Genomic DNA, 22070 nt, shown 5'->3' with positions numbered 1-22070 from the left:
GGTAGCTTAACGAACAACAAAACTGTCCACTGTTTCTCACCACATGTATATACGTGTAACACGGTATTTTTACATCATGTAAATAAAGATTTTGAAATTTAAAGGGACCAGCACGACAAAGCACTGATTCAAAGCAGACAATGGCGGTTAGTTTCCAAAAATTATATTACAAAGAGAAGTGCCTTCAAAAATATTTATGTCTTATGAAAAAAAAACTCGAAATGTAGGATTCGATCCGTTGACCCCACGCGCTTAGGACAAGCATCTTTTGACCATTTAATGTGTGAGAGAGAAACAACATTCCAACTTCCCCACCTCCGTGACAGCTGTTCGCTAGTGACGTCACAAGCCAACGCCGCGCAGCGGAGAGGCAGTTTGGGTCGCAGAAAGTTTGTCTTCAAACCGCCCATTAGAACTGGGTTTCTATATAAATCTGACTTCTTTGACAGCGCGCTGACGTGCTCCGTATTCTTTATATTTCTTTTCGGCAACATCTCACTGATTTCGGGTTCTCTTTCTAAAAATATTGTGCTCATCGCATTCGGGACACTATTGACTACAATTGAACACGTTTTTCGGAACCTTTTAACACAGGATTTCTCATATATTTCGGGATTATCATTTGGGCAAGCGCGAGCACTTTCTTCGGCATCGTCGAACGTGTGTTCGACGATATTACTTCTCACTTGTTACTTCTCACCCGGCTAATTTTCGGGTCAATTATTAATTGTCGGGATATTCCTTCATTGTTCTTTTCATCATCAACATCAAGTAAAGAGCCATCTTTTTACACTTTTACACCGACCTGCATTGCGTCATTTATTTTCCCACCAACACCAGATCTTCACGCAACAATACATAATTTTCTAATGATAAAATGAAATGATGCACATAGTAATTTAAGTATGTAAAGGTTGATATGTTCTAATTAAAAAAAAAAAAAATGACTTAGCATTGTTTTTAATATTGGGAAGTAGAACTTTGATGATTGTCGATTTTGAAGAAGAAGAATGACGTTAATTGGGCGGAAGAACGGCCCAATTCAAAATTTTTTTGAGACCCTACAAGTAATACAAATTCATTTTATTGATTGTGACGTCCTTTCAACCTTTATCTATTTTATCAATTTATCCATTTGCTCAGTGGTGGGATTTTCCGTTTTGATATTTTGCCATTTTCTATTTTCTCGCGCGGTCAGACATAACAAATGATAATTTGTTGAATGTTTTTTGAACAGTTAGAATAATATTTATTTTACTTTTTCAGGTTATATGCAACACGTCGAAGTCTATTTACGGGAACTGATGATAAAAATGGTACCGCTACTAAGGGGCAATGGCGGGCCGATAATAATGATCCAGGTTAATACATTTTATGGTAAAAAAATGACGTTGAATTGTGTTCAGTCAATGCAAAATTTCCGATTTTTCCGACGGAGTATGGAGTTGTATTTTTGAATTATCAATTTCATTAAGGAAACAAAAAATTCTATCGTCTTTCGAAAAATTAGTCAAACTGTATATATACCAAAAACGGTACATTGATGAATAAATCGAACGAATGTTTTTTATCAGATCGAAAACGAGTATGGTAGTTTTCACTCTTGTGATGAATCTTACAAAGCAAGTTTGTATAATATCATCAAAGGATACGTTGAAACTAAAGCACAATTATACACGACTGACGGTTCGTCCGTATCAATGCTACGGTGTGGCAAGGTCCCTGGGGCTTACGCAACTGTTGACTTTGGAACTACAGGAAACGTTACTTCAAATTTTGCAATAATGCGGCGAATTGAACCGAAGGTAAAGTTGAGGAAAGTTTTTCAACTGAAATGCGATCCAATAATCTTATCTTTAAATCTTTGATACGCGCGTGGGCAAGATTCTCGTATAGCATTTTTTAAATATCCACAGTGATTAATTTTAAGAGTGACTGTGCTTTAGACCACACAACTGAAGTAAAACTTTTTTTGCAACGTACAGATATATTTTCAAAGGAAAAAAATCGATATTTTTTTCCTTTGCATCCAGCCGAGAAAGTTAAACTAAGGTGAAAAAAAGATAGCTTACCTAAAAAGAGCAGAGTTACGCGTTTGAGGATTTTAAATGAGCATATAACCTAGAAAACTATTGAGACCTCTGATCATTGTATCATAACTCTCTAGAAAAAAATCACACAAAAACCACAAGAATATGTTTTTATAGAAAATTGATTTTCCTACATAAAAGGTTCCTATGAAAATCAGCTTGGAGCAACCGTTTTAGTGCTCTCACCGTTTGAAATTAAATCGATAAAAAAAAATGTTCATAAACTGTAAAAATCAAATTTTTCGTTTCACGAACAAACTTTTTGGTAGTTTTTCCTAGAGAATTACTTCCTCTATTAAAAAAATGTTACAATTATTGTAATTTTAAAATTTTCATAAAATAACTTATTTTTATTGTTTCGTGCTTGGTTTTCATATCGTTTGTGTAACGCTACTGAACTCAGAACTCACACACGCTTTACTGAAATAAATGTATTCCATGAACCGGCAATGAGGAAAAGAGAGAAAGAAAATATATGCGTGCAACTCTTTGTACCGATTTATTTATCCCAACGATTACTAAAAGCGTTTCTCATCCCTACATTATTTTTCTAAATTTACTTACATTTTTTGAAAATTGTTTTCTTTTTTTTCAATAAAACAATTCATAACGGTGGGTTGTCTATTTTTCATTGTAAAGTAAATCCCCATAAAGAACTTTTTAAAAGTAAAAAAATTACGCCAAGTATTAAAAAGTGCAACCTTGTTTATAATAATATTTATTACGTTTTTCCCTCTAATTATTTATTCTGTTTCTTTGGAAAAATATAATCATATCAATTTAATCAAGCCAAGTAGTAGTGATGTATGTTTTTTATTATTTGGATTACAAATTTAGAAAAAAAACTCAAGGTTTTGAACAAAAATTGGCGTGCATGGTTTTTCAAAATGTACCTAAATGAACAATGCATACCACTATTCAAATTTTGCTATTTTACGTTCTTCTTGTTTTTCTAGCTTCTCCCAATCCTCTCATTGTTCAAAATAGACCGAAGCATACACCCAAGTATACCATGTACACTGGTTTCTGGAATTTAGCTATTTTACATTCTTCTTGTTGCTCTTGCTCCTTCCAATTCAAATAAGTTCGGTAAGGATGCTTCCCATTACCCTGTATTGGAGGCACATTGAAAGAAACTTTAATTCAATTACATACATAGGTACACGTGTATACTAGGGTGGTTCAAAAAAATCGACTATTTTTATTTCTCCAAAGCCCGGGTTCCAATTATTGCAGTGAGGTGAAAAAAGATGCCTGACAAAATTTGAGCCCTTAAAAAAATTTTTTAGAGGTCGCTCATCGCGATTTTCTATTTTTCATTTAAATAACACGGGGAAGACGTTACTAGCTGCTTTTGAATTTTATTCCTCGGTAACGGATGAGGGTACGACAACGCCCAAGGTGGTTTTTTGTAGGGATTTGAACGCTCTATAAAAAAAGTCTCTTATCGTTTTACGCTAAACCTACTCCTACAAAAGTTATTCAACGTCAAAATTGGCTTTGAAGAAAATTTCGACATTTTTTCACTTTTCCGGCGAAACTATCGACCTTGTCACAAAACGCTGTGGAAACTTTTTCGGAAATCATGTGATTTAGTATAATATCGTGTTCTTAGATTATTACAAAATAGAATAATTTATAATAATACTACATTACGAGGTTATTCTTAGAGGAAAACTGCAATTTCCGTTGAGTGAAAAGTTATATTAACAAAAAAAGTTCCAAATTCCATTGAGTCATTAGGTAATGCTTATTTTTAGTGAAAATTCCAAAATGCATCGGATTTTTCCACCGTCCATTTATAATTTATTTGGGGCATTAATTTCTTTTTTCTGAAGAATGCAATATAAATTCAGATTTAATGTTATTTGAATTAACCCGGCGTGTGTATACTGGGACTTTAAAGGAACAGTCGAAATTTCGAACTCAAAATTTTTTCTTGCCGATAGAAGGCAGGCTCCGGTTACCCCCCCCCCCCCCCTAAAAAATCTAGGTAGTAGTAGGGACTAATGCCTAAGGGACCGCCGGTTCCGGCGGTTTACCTAAAAACGCCAGTGAGTGTAAGTCGCTGCCGTTCTCTGAAAGGGTCAGTGTACACACCGCGTCAGTATTTTCGAAGGTAAGTGGATAGTATTGTATTTTTCGTTTTCGTAGTTTTTCAGTTTTTTTTTTTATACTGAAATGAATGTTGCATGTATTTGATGCTGTAGCGGCTTTTTTTTTACGAACTTTAACCTCGATAAAAAACTTTTTTTTATTTTTGGCGTATCAATCGGTTGTTTTTCCATTCTTTCTAGCAGTTTTTCAAAATGGGTATAAGGAGCTCATCCCAGATAATGGACAGTTTACATGACCGTCGTTCCCAAGTATTTTACGATCAGGAAAGTGAGAATGAATCCGACGGAAAGAGATTCACGACGACATACCCAGTGAACAAGATGGCAACGAGGACCACGATTTCAATTATTATCAATATATCATTCCTTTGTATTTTGAATAATAAAAAATCATTTTTGTATCGTAAAATTGCCTTTTCGTTTATTTTATGACACGCATGAATCCATAAAATATTCCCCATTTTCAGGTGCTCAAATAATTCTACTTTTTGGAACCCACACAAAAAACACTATATTCTTTTAAAAGCTCATAGTCTAAGCTACAAAACCCTAGAACCGTTTTTTTCAACATTTGTTTATTTTGGAGTTACGAATTTGTTAACAAAAGTCCGCTTTTCCCACATTTTAGACGATTGTTTCATTTTTATTAACAACGGTTTTGAACTTTTGAGTTATGTAGCTGCAGGGTCATGTAGTAGACACTCCAATAAGTAACCCAGAATTTTTTCAGATTTTTTGGAAGCCTACAAAACCTTGTAAACTCGACTGTTCCTTAAAGTACCCAGTATACACACCGGGCACCGAAAAATATAGTGGACACACGCTGGGTTCAGTATAAATTGAAAACGTCTAATATAATTGAGTGGAAATAATGTTTGGAATACTGGATAGCTCTACAGTAAGGCCCATGAACCATTATTCCAAACATCATTTCCACTCAATTTTTCCAACTCAATTACATTAGACGTTTCAATTTATAATTAATTCTTATAATAACTTGAATTTGTATTTGAATCATGAATAACTTTGAATCTGTATCAAGAGACTCGGTAGAGTCTCGGGACAAGTACATTGACAGCCCTGTCGTCTGCTGGCCTGAGGCTCTCGCCGAGACTATCTTTTCTCTGAATAAAACGATTCGCGGTGGTGGGGGTAAAACTGGCATGTCATTTTCTAGAATTGCGGAGCTCAAGAGATGTTTTGTTAAGCGAAAATTAGTTTGGAGACTAAATTTCAAAATGTCTTTCGAATGAGCCCGAAACCAACACGATCAGTAGCGTAATTGCTGAGAAAAAACTTTGCACAGGCTCAAGATTATGCAAAAGTTACTAACGCATTTAGAAATTTGACATGTCTGTATATAATACCATCAAAGGCCTCATGTCCCTCGGTCTAACTTCGCGGCGGTGTCGCGGACTGACGTCACATGCCGGGAGCTCGAAAGTCACCAGCCGAAATTTCACGTCATGTTGACGTTTGGGGTTATGATGTTATGAAGTGCGTGCAGGAAAATAAAAATAATTTTCGTCATCTAACGAAGTGCATATTACTATTTATTTCGTTAAATTTTGTGATATAGTAAACCAGTATCAAAGCGGCCGCGTAAATGTAGTCTGTGATATGTGTGCGAAAAAGGATATAAAAAATGCGCGATGCATATGTCAACGAAAACTTTTCAAGATTTCATTATTTTGTTCGACTGGAAATAAGCGTTAACTAAAATAATCTTTCAATTAAATCAGAGTGCGAGAAATATTGTCCAGTGTAAATATATCGTCAGTAGGCTAGGTTATATATATGAAGGCGTCAGATTATATATATGAATAAATACAACAAAAACACACAGAACTGTTAGAATGATGTTGTAAACTTTAATTGAATAAATGTTTTCTAATTTATTTCTCATGTTTCCCATATTTTGCTTCATATTCAGTTTGGCTCTGCCCTCTCCGATCCTTGTTTTCACTCCATCGGTTTGCAGCGGATCGATACATATCATTAATTAATTGCCTAATATGTTGTAACGATACACGTTACACGCACACGGCAAGCGCCCGTGTGCGTAAGAACAGTCGAGTCCGACGCCCCACCACGGCGAGGGAAACCCCGCGCCGCGTGCCCCGCCGCACCACGGAGTGGACACTATATAAGGCGACACCTCCGTGGCCAATTACCTATCATTTGATCCAAAAACTCCAATCCTATAATACACTCTCGGCGTGTCTCCTGGCATAGCGTCCAGCTATCACGCTTCCTTAGGAAAGCCCATCCTACTTCGAATATCGTGTCTCCTGGCACAGCGTCCAGCTATCACAATATTCTCCTCGATCTCGGAAACGAGTGTCTCTCGGCATAGCGTCCGACTATCACTCGGGAACGAAATCACCCTAAGATCTCCGTGACAAGTGTCTCTCGGCATAGCGTCCGACTATCACTTGCCATAGAAATCTAAACTCCTTGGCACAGCCCAGGCCACTCTTAGATATAAGTTCTCGGCAAAGCCCATGCCACGTAATTTATAAGTCTCGGTACAGCCCATACCTCATTAGTATACTAAGTCCTCGGTATAGCCCATACCATTCTAAACGCAGCACCCACTTCATCATTTCGAAACACACTAAATCAAGTATTATCCCAACGCCACTCGTGAGCCACCCGATAGATCAGAAAAACCGAATTATGTGTTAAAAGTCTCTCGACATTGCGTTCGATTATCCTTTGACACATAAATCGTTCGAAGAATTCCTTTATCGTCGTGTCTCTCAGCACAGCGCCTGACTATCACACAATCAAGGGAATTCCCAAGTCCCCACCTCCAGACTACCAAAACATCGAATCCTCATCCTAACCGATGATGAAAAAGTGCGACAGTACGAGCCGTATGTAAACACGGCAGCCGACGCGCTCCTGAGGTTGTATTCCTATCTCTCTCTCTCCTTCTTATCTGCCTGTCCGAAGATCCACACAGCTGAGCCGGTCAATAACCCCAGATCAGACGGCCAGCACAACAAATAAGAATTAAAAGTCGGCATCCCCGAACCCGCGAAGCTGCTGGTAGACATTTGTTTCGTTTCAATGTGTCCTATGATTTTCTACTATTTCTTCATGCTGATTGTGGTAACGTGATTCAAGAGGTTTCCAGCTATGATCATCAATCTCACATTTTGTACATCAGATTCTCAAAACAGTTTCTGGTCTTGATATAAGTGTAGTTATTCTTTTTCCACCTGGTCTGTCGAGTAACAAATTTTGAAACTTATTCCAAAAAGTCTTTGGATGCTTCGTTTGCTGATCATATGAAAAGTCGAATCTTTGGAATGCAATAGGCAAACACAAATTTTGACAACAGTACTTATGAAATGACATGTATGTTGAGTATTCCCACTTTGCAAACTACAAATGTGGAATTATTAGTGAAAGGATTCATTATGCTAAGTCTACAGTTGCTCAGTTTTGGATGTGATCAAATATAATGCCTGCTAACATCCATGGGAACATACAGAATGTCTGAATACAATGTTCGCTATGTCATTTCAACGTAACATCATGACTTTTGCCAACTTTTCTCTATAATACTATAGATTTGGATTATTGAAATACAGCAAAAATCTGCGAATTATAAAATTGATATACTGTGCCGCTCATTTTACTTTTTAAAACTAACTGTAACATATATATGAAGTAAACACTCATCACAGAAGTCTTCAGTTGCTCATTTATGGATAGATTTTAAATTGCTGTCTTCAAAATTTATTGTGCAGATACATTGAATCGCAGCAGATACCTGCGAACTCTGAAATTTCTGTGCATAAATATGTGTGTTAAGTATCACCCCCTATCTTTGATTATGAGAATGAGTAATAGAACTTGATTTAGTAAGTTTTAAAGTATTTCTTTTTAAATACTATTGAAGTTTGTATTACTGCGATATGAAGCGAATACCTCCAAACTTTCATATTTTTGTGTCGCAGCATGTGTGCCAATCATTTAAATTTTTTACTCCAACCGTAACATGTAATCTCAAAAATTCATCACAAACGTCTTCAGCTTTTCTAAATTCCTAAATTTTCCGTTTTCTATTTTATTCTGAGTTTTTAAACTTTTAAATTCATTCCTGAATTCTCCTGAAATTGTTTTTCTCCAAAACCAATGCAGATACCTTAAACGTCTTTGAATTCCGTTGCTCTGTTGAATTAAGTACGCTCAGTTTTTTTTGCTTCTTTGAGTTCTGACATAATAAATGTTTCCAGGTGCCTTTTTTCAACAACAATCAAACTGTAGATAATTGGATCCATAAAAAAAACTTAAACAAATTTTTTTTTTAAATTGTAAAAAAAATTATTTTATAAAAAAAAATACAGAACAATTCGAAAAAATTTCACAAATCTTGAAAAAACATTATATTAAAACAAAAATTAATCTGTATCTATTTTTCAAAGTGTCAAAAGAATCAAATAACAAGTAAAAAATAAAAAACCGAAAAATCGGTCTTGAAATCATTTTGGAAACCGATGCCTCATTCTTCTTATTAGATTCGAACAGCTAAATCAACTGAACAAAATTCCATCTAATTTACGTGCGGCATTAAAATTTATTATATTAATTCGAGGCCAAGTATTTTCTAATGATCTGAAAAAAGTTACCACTTGAATTACGTGCAGCATTAAAATTTATGATATCAATCGGTGGACGAGTATTTTATTAGTAACTCCAAATTTTGACATAATAAATTCTTTTAAGATGCTTTTAAATCCAAAAAAATCACATGAAAGCTAGTCATATGTTACTCTATGGTGGCAGAGACTTATAAGAAAATCAATTCTTCTCAGACTTTCAGGATCCTCTGGTATTATTCACAAAATTCGACGTCGATTGGATCGATACAAATTATCTTTACATATGTGTTAAAAGTACTTGTCCGGCCCATCACTTTCCGTTTGTTTGGGTGACCCGTAGCGGGTGACGTCTAAAAGCGTACCGTTACAATATGTAAATAATATAGTCTTGGCGAAAGCCTTGGGCCAGCAGACGACAGGGCTGTCAATGTACTTGTCCCGAGACTCTACCGAGTCTCTTGATAAACTCTATCCACGTTCGACCCATCTGGACGTAACAGGTATGTGTGGGTATGTGTTCGTCGACGTGATCGCGTAGGAGCTCCGCTCGAAGTACGCCGATTTTTTAAAAACTTCCCGTCCTCTTTCCCTTCTCAGCGTTTTCTCGATCCGTCGATCATTCTCGTCACATAAAAAGAAATAAAAACATTCGGGACGCAATCAATTTAATTTCTATAAAATTATTCAGTTCTCTCGCTCAAAATTCGGTTCCTACGAGTTACATCGTGACCGGACCACTGAGGGGCCAAAATTTCTAATCTGTGGGACGTGGAAAATTTCCAAGTCACAGTACATACTTTAGATTAAGTGTAATCATTTTCAGAGATAAACAGAATTTCCTTCGTAATTGCGTGTGTAAAAATGTCGTACAAAAAATTATTTAATCTCATGTGTGGAATAACTAATGTTGCAGGGTCCTCTAGTAAACTCCGAATTTTATCCAGGTTGGTTGACTCATTGGGAAGAACCTTTCCAAAGAGTGAAAACAGCTAACGTGGTACGTGTCCTTGATGAGATGCTCGCTGTAGGGGCTTCAGTGAACATATATATGTTTTACGGAGGGACAAATTTCGGATTCACATCAGGTATTTGGCTAAAATTGTTCTATTAATAACACCGATATACAAAAAAAAAGTGGTCAATGTTTTTGACCGAATCCATCAATTTCGATGTATTTCGACGCGCTGAATCCAAACTTCGACTCACAAGGAAAGGTACTTTAGTGTCCGCCTCCGATTTTGATAGCTTTTTTCTATGTTATAGTCCATCCAAAAATAAGTGACACGTATTTTTTTTATCGGCCGAAAGTTATTTTTTGGGTGAAATCAACCCCCAAAGTTGGGCATGTTTTGTGTCTGGTAGAGTGATTTATATGGAAGCACTCAACCGATCGAAACGAAACCAATTGCCAAATGTTCGGCATCTCAAATAACCCATATGACATGTCCAACTTCTTATGCACCCTTACGGCAAAGGGGTGAACCACCCCCGAATATTCAAAATTTTTTCGTATAACATAAACTTACAATATTTTAATAAAACAAGCGCCATTTTGCAGAGCAAAAAAAAATAAAATGGACATGTTTTTTGGTTTTCCTTGGATCAAAAAAATTAAAGGGGTAAACCAGTCCTAAAATCTTGAATTTCACTTTGCGTATCAAAATGTTTACATTCAATTCATATGGTTCCATTATCATTGCGTATCGACTTATATGTTAAATAATATTTATTTCACATATTCTTTGGCTGACATAATTTTTCCAAATTCTAAATCCGAAAACATGAAGGGGCTGAATATTTCCCGTCGTCCCTTTTGGTATAATCATTGTAACAATCTCTTTATTATGCGGTGCAGATATTTTTCCGACAGTGTCATGTTACTTGATTATGATTTGAATCTACATTTACGAAATAATATAATCAAACTGCAGTCTCTAGTACTGTGACGTGACATTTCTGCCCCGCCACTCGTACGATTTGTGTCGACCAGTGGACCGGATTTACGGTCCATTTTTAGACGCCCCTCAACTCATCGGGCGATGTTCGGAACGAGACTCAACGTCACGTATCTTTAAGTATTAGTTTAGTAACCCGTGTATTACCATGCTAGCGAAATTTACCTCTTTTACCTTCTGTTACCTCCGCGTGCAAAGAAGAGAGAGAGAGAGAATGTTAATTTGCCTATTTTGATTCCTAATGACGTTTATTTTGACAGCTTCGTTCGATATTGGAGAGATTTGGTGTTGCCGCCCCCACCGAGGGCCCCTCCACCAGTATAGTTTGGTTAAAGCTCTCCGATTGTTCGAACCGATCTCGCTCATAAGGATCGTTCCTCTCACACCGTCAACGAGCATCGAATAACGCTCTCGACTTGCGGGCGGTTGAAAGAGCACGCTGGCATAGGCCATACTTTGAACGCCGCCCGTGTCTTTTCCGCCGTAGCAACCCAGAGTTGCACCGCCCGCACTACCGTGGATTCGGGTGTCACAGTCCGTGTGAACCGGCGCCTCGTCAGGTGGGATCTGGGGGAGTTTTTCTGGAAACGAGGTGCTGTTTTACCTGGTGGTTTATTTTGTGGGCCCACCACGTCTCCGTGACGTCCGGAATCGTGAGGGAGGCCTCCCCTCGTCCTTCCAGAGCTGCCGGCCGGATCCCCAAGAGGAAAGACATCCGGATCGCGGCTATCAAGTCGAGAGGAGTGTTCCGAGTGAGCGAGGGAAGTGAGAACAAAAGGTGAGTTATTATTAATCCGTTCGGGCAAAAGGCGTAATCAAAATTGCGTTCCTTACGCGCTCCTCATTTGAAAACCCCGCGCGAAAACGCGAGCCAAGAGTCCACGCTCGGGCTCGCGCCTAGCGTAAGAGCGCTGCAGTGCCTGGGCCCGGTGGTGGGGACAACGCCGAATCGCGAGGACCGCTCGCACGCACAATTAGTCTAATTTCGAGCATCGTACCGGTGAGTCAGCGGCAAGGCCACATCCGACGAGCGATCCCTTTGTGTGGCGAGCGTGTTCCTCAGTAAGTCCACTTCTTTATCTCCACCGGATTCACTAGTTCAGTCGAGCCCTTATCTTGTTTCTCTTATTATTTCGGAATATAGTTCCGGTTTCGTACAGATTATGTGGCGTTTTAGTGTGGACACGTGGGCGAAGTATCGAGCGAGATTGCGGCCGATACGTCCCGTGTTTTCAGTCTTTTGATAATGTCGTTTTGTGGGGCTCAGCTTGATCAGTGGTTCGTTATTAATTTGGTCTCAGTAGTAATTCATTAAGTATTCGCTGTAGAGTTTTGAAAATTATTGAGTTCGAGTCTTAAGCGCTGGAATATTCCACGCGACGACGCCTCTCTCTCTCTCTCTTCCTGCACGTGCCGAGGCTCTAGCGAGTCCGTTACCTCGCGCTATGTTTTCGCTCTGTCACTCTCACTCGCTTTGGCGAGCATCGTTTATACGGCGTTATATTTTGTCTTTCGTATCGTATCTATTCCAACCGTTACTTTTACATTCATCTATATTGTTCTTTCTTTATTTCGTGTGATGCTTACCTTATTTTCTGTTACCTTATTGCGAGCAGTATTACATCGTATTGTTGCATTACCTTTGTTATCTTCGCCAATATTAATCCGACGCTCATTTTCCCCATTTTACCGTATTCTCTAATCGCGTTAGCTCGTATTACCTACACTAATCGCGCAGGAATTTCGGCGTTACCTCGCGCTTAGCTGAAGCTCGTTCCGATGTTATCTTCGGTTACCTTTCATCGCGTATTGCCGGACTCTTTGCGATCGAACTGGTGCCAATTACCTTTTACCTTGAATTACCTAAGGCACCGGCTGTCCTGGCGTTGTTTACCTTTTACCTTTTACCTAAAGCATTTGCCTGGCGGATGGCTGATTACCTTTTACCAGCAACGCCAGAGCATCGGTTGTCGATTACCTACGGCACCCGGGGAGATCACGAGGCGAATCGTTAACCGCGTTATTACCTGACGAATTCGGGCGCATCACGCGCGAAATACCCCGTTACTGTGTGAGAAGCAAAAGTTATGGGATCTGGTGTATCACCGAATTAATTTCGTTCGAACTTTATTTTGTATCGAACCCAACTCCGTCATAATTTATCTTTTTCCTGTACTCGAGCTTATTCGGCAATTTCTAATAAAGTCTGAAATATTTCCTAAATTTTGCTTTGTCTTGGCTCATTTTTGCGTTGCGAATTGCTACCTTTTCCCTAAGGACCCCCCCTCTACCTTTCAGTATCTCAGATGAGCTGAGTAGCCGGACCGTCCTCGGTCACTCGTGTCTCTCGTTCCCTCTGTGTCGTACATTATGTTATTTGACATTACCATCGGTGAGAGCGGATAAATTAAAAGTCGAGTAATCGACGGTACTTCGTACCTGGCGCCCAATTCACTCTCATGGCCGGAGAGTGGTGCGAGAAGACGAGACGGGTGAGCCGAGAAGGGACGTGATCGTATCCATCGCGGGAAAATCGTGTTACAGTACATAATCAATTATCATCTCCAAGGTATAAAAATTTATTTCGATATGCCTGTTTCAAAAGTGGGTGTATTGAAGAACGACCTGAGCATTTCGAAAATCCTATTGAATTTGCTTTCGGTATGTCATCCCAAACCCCAAGAAATGAAAGGGTGTACAAATGTAGCTGTAATAAGATGTTCATTAGGGTGTGCGGAAAAAAACGATATTTTTTTTTTACTTTGCATCCAGCCGAAAAAGGTGATTCAAGGTGAAAAAAAAGAATCCCAGAAGGAGAGCTCATCAAAAAATTTTTTCGAATGGCGCTTCGCGTTTGAAGATTTTCCATAAGAATAGCCCAGGAAATTATTGAGACCTCCGATCATTGCATCATAACCCTTCAGGAAAAAAGCGTACAAAAACGATAATGATATATTTTTATAGAAAATCGATTCCCCCACAAAAAAAGTCCTTAGGAACATTCAGCTTGGAGCAACCTTTCTCGTGCTATCACCCTTCGAAGTTGGATCGATAGAAAAAAAAATTTCATAAAACTGTCGAAATCAAATTTTTCGTTTCACAAACAAACTTCTAGGAACTTTTTCGTAGAAAATTACTTGCTCTTTTAGAAAATCGTTATTATTATTCGAACAATGCTCTTTTCGACAATGCTGTACCAGTGAGTTTGAAGGCTAAAATGTTGCAATCTCGAGCAAAATTTAAAATTCCTTCAGAGCGAGTAATCATTGAAAAAAGTGATTACAAAACGTTGCTTTCAAAGGATATAAGTTATTGCGTCACACAAGAATCCTTATTCCTTTTCAACCAAATTAATTTACCCCATGACTTTCTGAGGGTAAATATGGACTTATGGCCTGAAAATGCCAGTTATTTAAGCTGCTTAGATTTTTTTTTAATTTGAAAATTGTCAATGACATGGCTAATGGCATTTCTTTGATAGAAGCCTACAACGGCTCATTAACCAAAAACGAAGAGCAGTTACAATATTTATTGAAAATAATGCAAACTCATCGTCAAAAATAACCCAATTGCAATAAAGGCACACTTAAAAATAGCAATGTGTATTATCTAGAGTCGCGGCAGCGACTCTGAGACAAGTACATTTATAAGATATGACGAGTTGCTGCCAGAGACTCTTTACCGGAGCGATAGCGTTTCCAATTGTTTTCGAAAATTTTCAAAATTTGTTTCTTCAATAATTAATTAACTATATCATTTCGGAGAATATTATACGTTGACATATTTTTTATTATTTTTTTTCTTTCGATTGCGACCTCTTCGAACTCTGTAGCTTGACGCGTTGAAGAGATATTAATTATTTATTTTTTAATTGCATCAAAAAATGGGTCGGATTTTCGCACACATTTTTGATGTTTATTTGTTTTATATCTAGTGACAAATCTGGTGCCATAATACATTTTATATACCGATATATTTTTTTTCTGGTGCCATAATACCAATATATCAAGAGACGCGGTAGCGGCTCGACGCCAAGTATTAAAAGGAAAAACTGCAGCGCAAAAGAAAAGCCAGCGCGAGCCCTGCCGCTACTCTTATATACGCGAATATGCCGGTTTTATGACGTCACAGAATTTTCAAATGGTTCTCACAAATAAACCATTTCATAAAAGAACTTGAAAATTTGTGACGATTTTTTTTCGATTTTTCTCTTTCCATTGGTCTTTGTTGCAAGTAAATCCGTCCAGTAGATCCTGAGATATGTAACGTTAGTGATTTAAAATCCATCATTTCGGGATTTTCATTTTCTCAGAGACAGAGGGGCGTAAGTTACGCTTGTTTACATTTGGACTTACGTCCTTTGCACGATTTCTTACTTTTGTCACACTCTACGTCACGCACTGCGCTGAACGCGGCTACCCCCTCTCCTTCTGCGTCGCCGAGCGAGAGAGACAGAGAATGGGCGCACAGCGGGGGCAATACCAGCTCCTGGTTTGCGCATAAAATATGTATATAATTATATAATATATATTTTATTTATTAATATTAATTAATAATAAAATATTATTATAATAAATATTTTATTATAATTAATATATAATATAATATATATATTATAGTATACAATATATAATATAAAATGATAATAATATAAGAAAACAAAAAAATTGAATAATACGAATAACATTAAATAATAAATAATAAAAATAAAAAAATATAAAATTCTGGTCGACGCCGCTGGATTTTTCGAGGATGTCTAGGGCGATAGATCATGGGTTTTGGAGGACTAGGTTTAGGTACATTCTATCGCGAATTTCGATTTCTAGGTGGACGACCCCATAGTTTTTTATGTCCAGATATATTCCTCCATGGTTTTCGCGATCGAGGTTGACGGCTCCACAGGTTTCGATGTCCAGGTATGTTTCTCCATGGTTTTCGTGGTCTCGGATAATTCCTCCATGGTTTTCAATGTCTAGGCATGTTTCTTCATGGTTTTCGTGGTCTAGGATAATTCCTCCATGGGTTTTGATGTCTAGGTATATTCCTTCATGGTTTTCGATGTCTGGATATGTTCCTACATGGTTTTCGTGGTCCAGGCATATTCCTCCATGTATTTCGTCGTCCAGGTATATTCCTCCATGGTTTTCAATGTTTAGGCATGTTTCATCATGGTTTTCGTGGTTCAGGTATATTCCTCCATGGTTTTCGATGGCTGGATTTGTTTCTCCATGGTTTTCGTGGTCTGGGTATGTTTCTTCATGATTTTCGCAGTCGAGGTCGACGGCTCCACAGTTTTCGATGTTCAGGTATGTTTCTCTCGGGTTTTCGTGGTCGAGGATAATTCCTCCATGGGTTTTGATGTCTAGGTATATTCCTCCACGGTTTTCAATGTCTAGGCATGTTTTATCATGGTTTTCGGGGTCGAGGTCGACGGCTCCACAGTTTTCGATGCCCAAGTATGCTTCTCCATGGTTTTCGTGGTCTAGGATAATTCCTCCATGGGTTTTGATGTCTAGGTATATTCCTTCATGGTTTTCGATGTCTGGATATGTTCCTACATGGTTTTCGTGGTCCAGGTATATTTCTCCATGGTTTTCAATGTATGGATATGTTTCTTCATGGTTTTCGTGGTCTGGGTATGTTTCTTCATGGTTTTCGCAGTTGAGGTCGACGGCTCCACAGTTTTCGATGTTCAGGTATGTTTCTCTCGGGTTTTCGTGGTCGAGGATAATTCCTCCATGGGTTTCGATGTCTAGGTATATTCCTCCATGGTTTTCAATGTCTAGGCATGTTTCTTCATGGTTTTCGTGGTCTAGGATAATTCTTCCATGGGTTTTGATGTCTAAGTATATGCCTTCATGGTTTTCGATGTCTGGATATGTTCCTACGTGGTTTTCGTGGTCCAGGTATATTCCTCCATGGTTTTCGATGTATGGATATGTTTTTCTATGGTTTTCGTGGTCTACGTAGATTCTTCCATGGTTTTCGTGGTCCAGGTATATTCCTCCATGTTTTTCGTCGTCCAGGTATATTCCTCCATGGTTTTCAATGTCTAGGCATGTTTCATCATGGTTTTCGTGGTTCAGGTATATTCCTCCATGTTTTTCGATGTCTGGGTATGTTTCTCCATGGTTTTCGTGGTCTAAATTGATGGTTCCACAGTTTTCGATGGCTAGGTCTGAGTTTCCATAGTTTTTGTTTTCTAGGTATATTTCTTCATCATTTCCGTGATCTAGGTCGATGACTCCATACTTTTCGATGTCTAGGTATGTGTCTATATATTTTTCAATGTCTAGGTATATTCCTCCATGGTTTTGGATGTCCAGGTATATTTCTTCATAGTTTTAAATGTCTACGTATGTTCCTTCATGGTTTTCGTGGTCCAGGTATATTCCGTCATGGCTTTTGATGCTAGGTCAACAATTCCATAGTTTTCGATGTTTGGTTATGGTTCTCCATGGTTTTCATGGTCTAGGTCGACGGTTCCATTGTTTTCGATGTCTACATCGACAGCTCCATGGTTTTCGATGGCTAGGTATATTTCTCCATGGCTTTCGTCGCCTTGGTATGTTTCTTCATGCTTTTCGAGGTCTAGATCAACGGCTCCGTAGTTTTCAATGTCCAGGTATGTTTTCCCATTGTTTTCGTGGACTAGGTTGACGACTTCATAGTTTTCACTATCCCGGTCGATAGCTCCATAGTTTCCGATGTTAAGGTGAATTTGTCAATGGTTCCCGATATGAAAGTCAATGGCTCCATAGTTTCCGATAGTGTGGTGAGTTTTTCTAAGCTTTTCGATATCTAGGTCGTCGGCTCTATAGTTTACGATGTCTAGTTTGGCGACTATAGGGTTTTCGATGTCTAGGTGGATGCCTTCGTATTTTTCAATATATATTCGCCAATTTTATATTTCCCGATATTTAGGTAAACCGTGCAATGGTTTACGATATATTTCCTCATAGTTATCGATATCTAGATCTGCGATTTAATAGTTTGCATTGACGAGGCAGGTTCAGACGTTACAGAAGACCATTAAAAAAATATCACTGGACACCAATAACCATAAAGCTGTGGTCTTAGACATTGAATACCATGGAAACATCTCCTTGGACATTGCAAACCATTGACAGTATCCATGTCAACATGGAATCCATGAATGAAAAGAAGATAGTTTCAAAAATCATTTTTCCAAGTAAACAAGGGGAACTTTTCAAAAAAAGGAATAGGAAATGAAAATATCATCCCATTGCATAGGAATTTCCCAATCTTTCATTGGAAAATTCGATTTGCTGAATGGATAATCAAAATCGTCACCATTATTGCTTGTAAAAGGTTTCAACTCACATGAACATAACCGCACAGTTTTCGTCCGTCTATATAGAAAAATTGGCTGTGTCGATTGCTTTTGGCACATAGAGAAAAGCACTCAACTTGAAACAAATCGTTTTAAAAATTTTCGTCGAAGACGATGAATGTATTTTTTTTCTTAAGTAAATATTGTCACGCCTCTAAAAAATAAGCTAAATTAGAAAAAAAAATAATTGACAAAGTAAAAAAAGAACGCCAATTATTAAAAGGTCGCGACCGTAGTTTCCAATAATTTTCTATATTTGTATTATCAATAAAAAACTTCAAAATAGAAAAAAAAATGAGATCGTTTTCTGAAGTTGACAAATATAGTGAATGAAAGACGATTCCTATATAGTTGTCACGTCTCGCAAAAAGAAGTGAAATCAGTAAATATTAAAACTTCAAAAAGTAAAAAAGGCACGCCAAGTATTAAAAGGTCGTGACCGTCGTTTTAAATGATTTTCTATATTCGCATTGTCAATAAATAAATTTTAAAAAATGTTTAACTGTGAAAAAATATGAGATCTATTGTAACATATACAGTGAATGAATTACGTTTCCTGTAGGAATTCTGAATTTTGGAAATAAAAAAAAATGAGATCATTTTCTAACGTAGCCAAGTACAGTGAATGAATTAAGGTTCTTGTGGAATTCATTCGTGTACACTTTTAGCCCTAATCCCTCACTTATTCATAAAAATTTTCCAGCAAACCTCACAGAGCAACAAAGGTTTCTCGAATGATTCTGCAATTATTAAGAGATTATCATCTGTTTTTATGCTAGCACGGGTTATAAACTTAAAACAGTTTACGCGTACAAGTGCATGCATTGTATCTATACGATGAACTGCACAAATTCATTTTCAACATTACACACAAGCTTGGCGTGCATGGTTTTCAATCGGAAGCTCGGCGAAGGAATGCTTCATCCGTCCATATATTTGAAGAAAACTTGATGATCCTCTCATGTAATTGTTTTTTAATTTGCCATCCCTTTTCCATCCAACTATTTTATTGAGTAGTTCGACGTAAGATCTCGCGCTGTGTACACAAAGAAAAATATCTATTCTTGACCAGTTTGACTGATAAATTCATTACTCCAAAAGTTTCGTATTCAACGCGTTTTCTTTTCTCAAATCAATGTTTACACAGCTTACTTCTTTGTTCATCCATTTCAATACTTCTGTAATTCATCCAATCATCTGCCCATTTGGTAAAAAAAAGAGTGTACGGACAAACGAGTGAAAGTGACGCGTCGATAAATTAAAATGCGTATGGGCATGAAAGAATGGCCGTATCTATCCGTACAAGATAAAGGCATATAAAGGGATTGATTGATTTCATTTCTTTATCCGTTCGTTTAATTGTTCAATTTTATCCACAAATTTCACCCATCTGTATTGTTTACCAAATCATTATATAACAGGGCCCCTCTTATTTTATTGGGGGATCGGTTTTTTTCACACTCGTTCATACAATTCTAATTAATTATTGTTTTCATAGTAAATTTAAACAATTGTCTCTTCCCGAGCTTCCGATTGAAAACCATGCACGCCAAGCTTGTGTGTAATGTTGAAAATGAATTTGTGCAGTTCATCGTATAGATACAATGCATGCACTTGTACGCGTAAACTGTTTTAAGTTTATAACCCGTGCTAGCATAAAAACAGATGATAATCTCTTAATAATTGCAGAATCATTCGAGAAACCTTTGTTGCTCTGTGACGTTTGCTGGAAAATTTTTATGAATAAGTGAGGGATTAGGGCTAAAAGTGTACACGAATGAATTCCACAAGAACCTTAATTCATTCACTGTACTTGGCTACGTTAGAAAATGATCTCATTTTTTTTTATTTCCAAAATTCAGAATTCCTACAGGAAACTACCTATATATTTTCGTGTCGTATGACGTATGGTGTGTTGTTTATGCTGATAGATGATGAGGTTATAAAGATCGCGAATTTGACAGTTCACCGATATCCCGGTCGGTAGTACAAGTATATACTGAAGCGAAACACACTCTTAAACACTTATTTCGACGACATGGCACGCACGAGTGTTTACACCGGCGGCCATGTTGAAAAACTGTCACTTCGCGAAGCGGCGCTCGGGAAGTGAGGCGCTCAGCGCTGCCAACTCAATTTCATTTTACCAAAACTCCCTAGATTCTCAAAGTTCTTTATTTTATTCAATTTTAATTAAATAAACCTTTTCTTGTTCAGAAAATTAATGCGGATCATTAAAGAAACGTCTTTTGAACAAATGGGTGAAAATTTCAGGATAAAATTATTTAAATTTTTAAGTAAACTTCTCTTTGCGAGATCGAGTGCACAGTGCGCATGCGCGATGACCTACTTTCCATAAGCACGTGCAATAGGCGCAGTCACGAGCAAATAATTAATTAAAATGAAATAAAAATGTTATTGTTTAGAAATTTGTTAGAAATCATAGCAAAATAATTGAAAAAGATACGAATTGCTATAAAAATTGAGTTTATTAAATTTCATTAAATTCTCGCACATGCGCAGTGTGACTACGGCTCGACTCGACCAATTGGGACCCACGCGGGGGAGTTAGCGCACCAATCAGAGAATTTAGAGTGGGAGTCCCTGGTTCAAGATTAAGTCGCGCAGCGAATTGGAGTAAGGGACAAAGTCCAAGCGCGTTATTATTATTATTTCCTTTGTTCGGGAGAGTATAAAAACCCGAGCGCAGAAGCTCCGGTAGCTAGTCTCATATCGAATCTCGCCACTTCATACTTCACACATCATACTAACCCATTAATGCGCAAAACGATATTTTTGGACACACAATTTCAAGTACGCAGTTTTGACTGAAAAACAAAAGAAAAATTCTCCAAAATCTGATATAGGGGGTTTTTGAGGGTGCTCTTTCAGAACCTGGCGTTTATTTTTTAAAATTAAATCAAAATCTTCATTATTTTTGCGTTTTGAATTGGAAAGTCAAAAATTTTGAACGTTTTTTTCCCTCAAATCGATTTCCGTTACTGTTGCTGCACTCAAATAACCATATTAAGGCCAGCAAAAGTGTTTTCAATGTCTGACCTTTCCGGAACATTGGTTATAACCAGTATTTTTCTCGAAAGACTCAACAAAGAAATGTAACAGAACAAAAAGTGTTGAGAATCATCTAAAGAATACGCCTGATTTTTTTCAAAAATTTTCTAGCTAGTTTTGTGATTTTCAATTTCGATTAATTTTGTAAAATTTTTGAAGTTCTGAAAAGATTCACACGCATTCTTCGGATGATTCTAAACAATTTTTGTTATATAATTTTTTGTAAAGTTGAAACTTTTTGGAAAAAAAATTATTTTCTATCGAATAATAAATAGGTTCATAATTTCCTTCTTAAAAAGTTTCAACTTAAAAAAAAAATTATATAACAAAAATTGTTTAGAATCATCCAAAGAATGTGAATCTTTTCAAAGATTTTAAATATTTTAAAAATTTATCGAAATTGAAAAATACAAAAATAGCTAGGAAATTTTTGAAAAAATTCACATGTATTCTTTAGAAGATTCTTAATACTTTTTGTTCTGGAACATTTCTTTGTTATGTCAAGACTTTCGAGAAAAAAAATCATACAGATTTTCATCATGCTGTTTTGCAAAAGCCGCCATTATGCAAAAACTGAGTAAGAAAAAAGTGTTTATAACCAGTGTTCTGGACTCGTCAGACCTTAAGAACACCTTTGCTGGCGATAATATGGTTATTTGAGAGCAGCAACAGTAAGGGAAATCGCTTTGAAAAAAAAAAATGTTAGAAAATCTTGACTTTTCAATTAAAAACGAATAAATAATGAAGATTTTGATTTAATTTTACAAAATAAATGCAAGATTCTGAAAGTGCACTCTCAAAAACCCCCTATATCAGATTTTGTTCTTTAGTTAAAACTGCGTACTTGAAATTGTGTGTCCAAAATT

At 37.2% G+C, this 22070-nt stretch overlaps 2 protein-coding genes across 2 annotated transcripts in view; one reads left to right on the top strand and one right to left on the bottom strand.

Annotated features, from left to right (window-relative positions):
* The window catches only part of Ect3 (Ectoderm-expressed 3), a 251245-nt gene that overhangs the window by 85739 nt on the left and 143436 nt on the right, over positions 1-22070 (top strand). Inside the window, exons 5-7 of the mRNA XM_043418779.1 lie at positions 1267-1361; positions 1575-1805; positions 9737-9908. Coding sequence (XP_043274714.1) covers positions 1267-1361; positions 1575-1805; positions 9737-9908 — 498 coding nt within the window. The remainder of the gene's footprint in view (positions 1-1266; positions 1362-1574; positions 1806-9736; positions 9909-22070) is intronic.
* LOC122410564 (origin recognition complex subunit 6-like) overlaps positions 1-22070 on the bottom strand; it is a 158075-nt gene that overhangs the window by 940 nt on the left and 135065 nt on the right. The window lies entirely within an intron of this gene.

Source organism: Venturia canescens, chromosome 5 (genome assembly GCF_019457755.1).
Source record: "Venturia canescens isolate UGA chromosome 5, ASM1945775v1, whole genome shotgun sequence".
Classification (NCBI taxonomy): Eukaryota; Metazoa; Arthropoda; class Insecta; order Hymenoptera; family Ichneumonidae; genus Venturia; species Venturia canescens.
The sequence above is the reverse complement of the archived record's forward strand: the minus strand, read 5'-3'. Positions and strand labels throughout refer to the sequence as shown.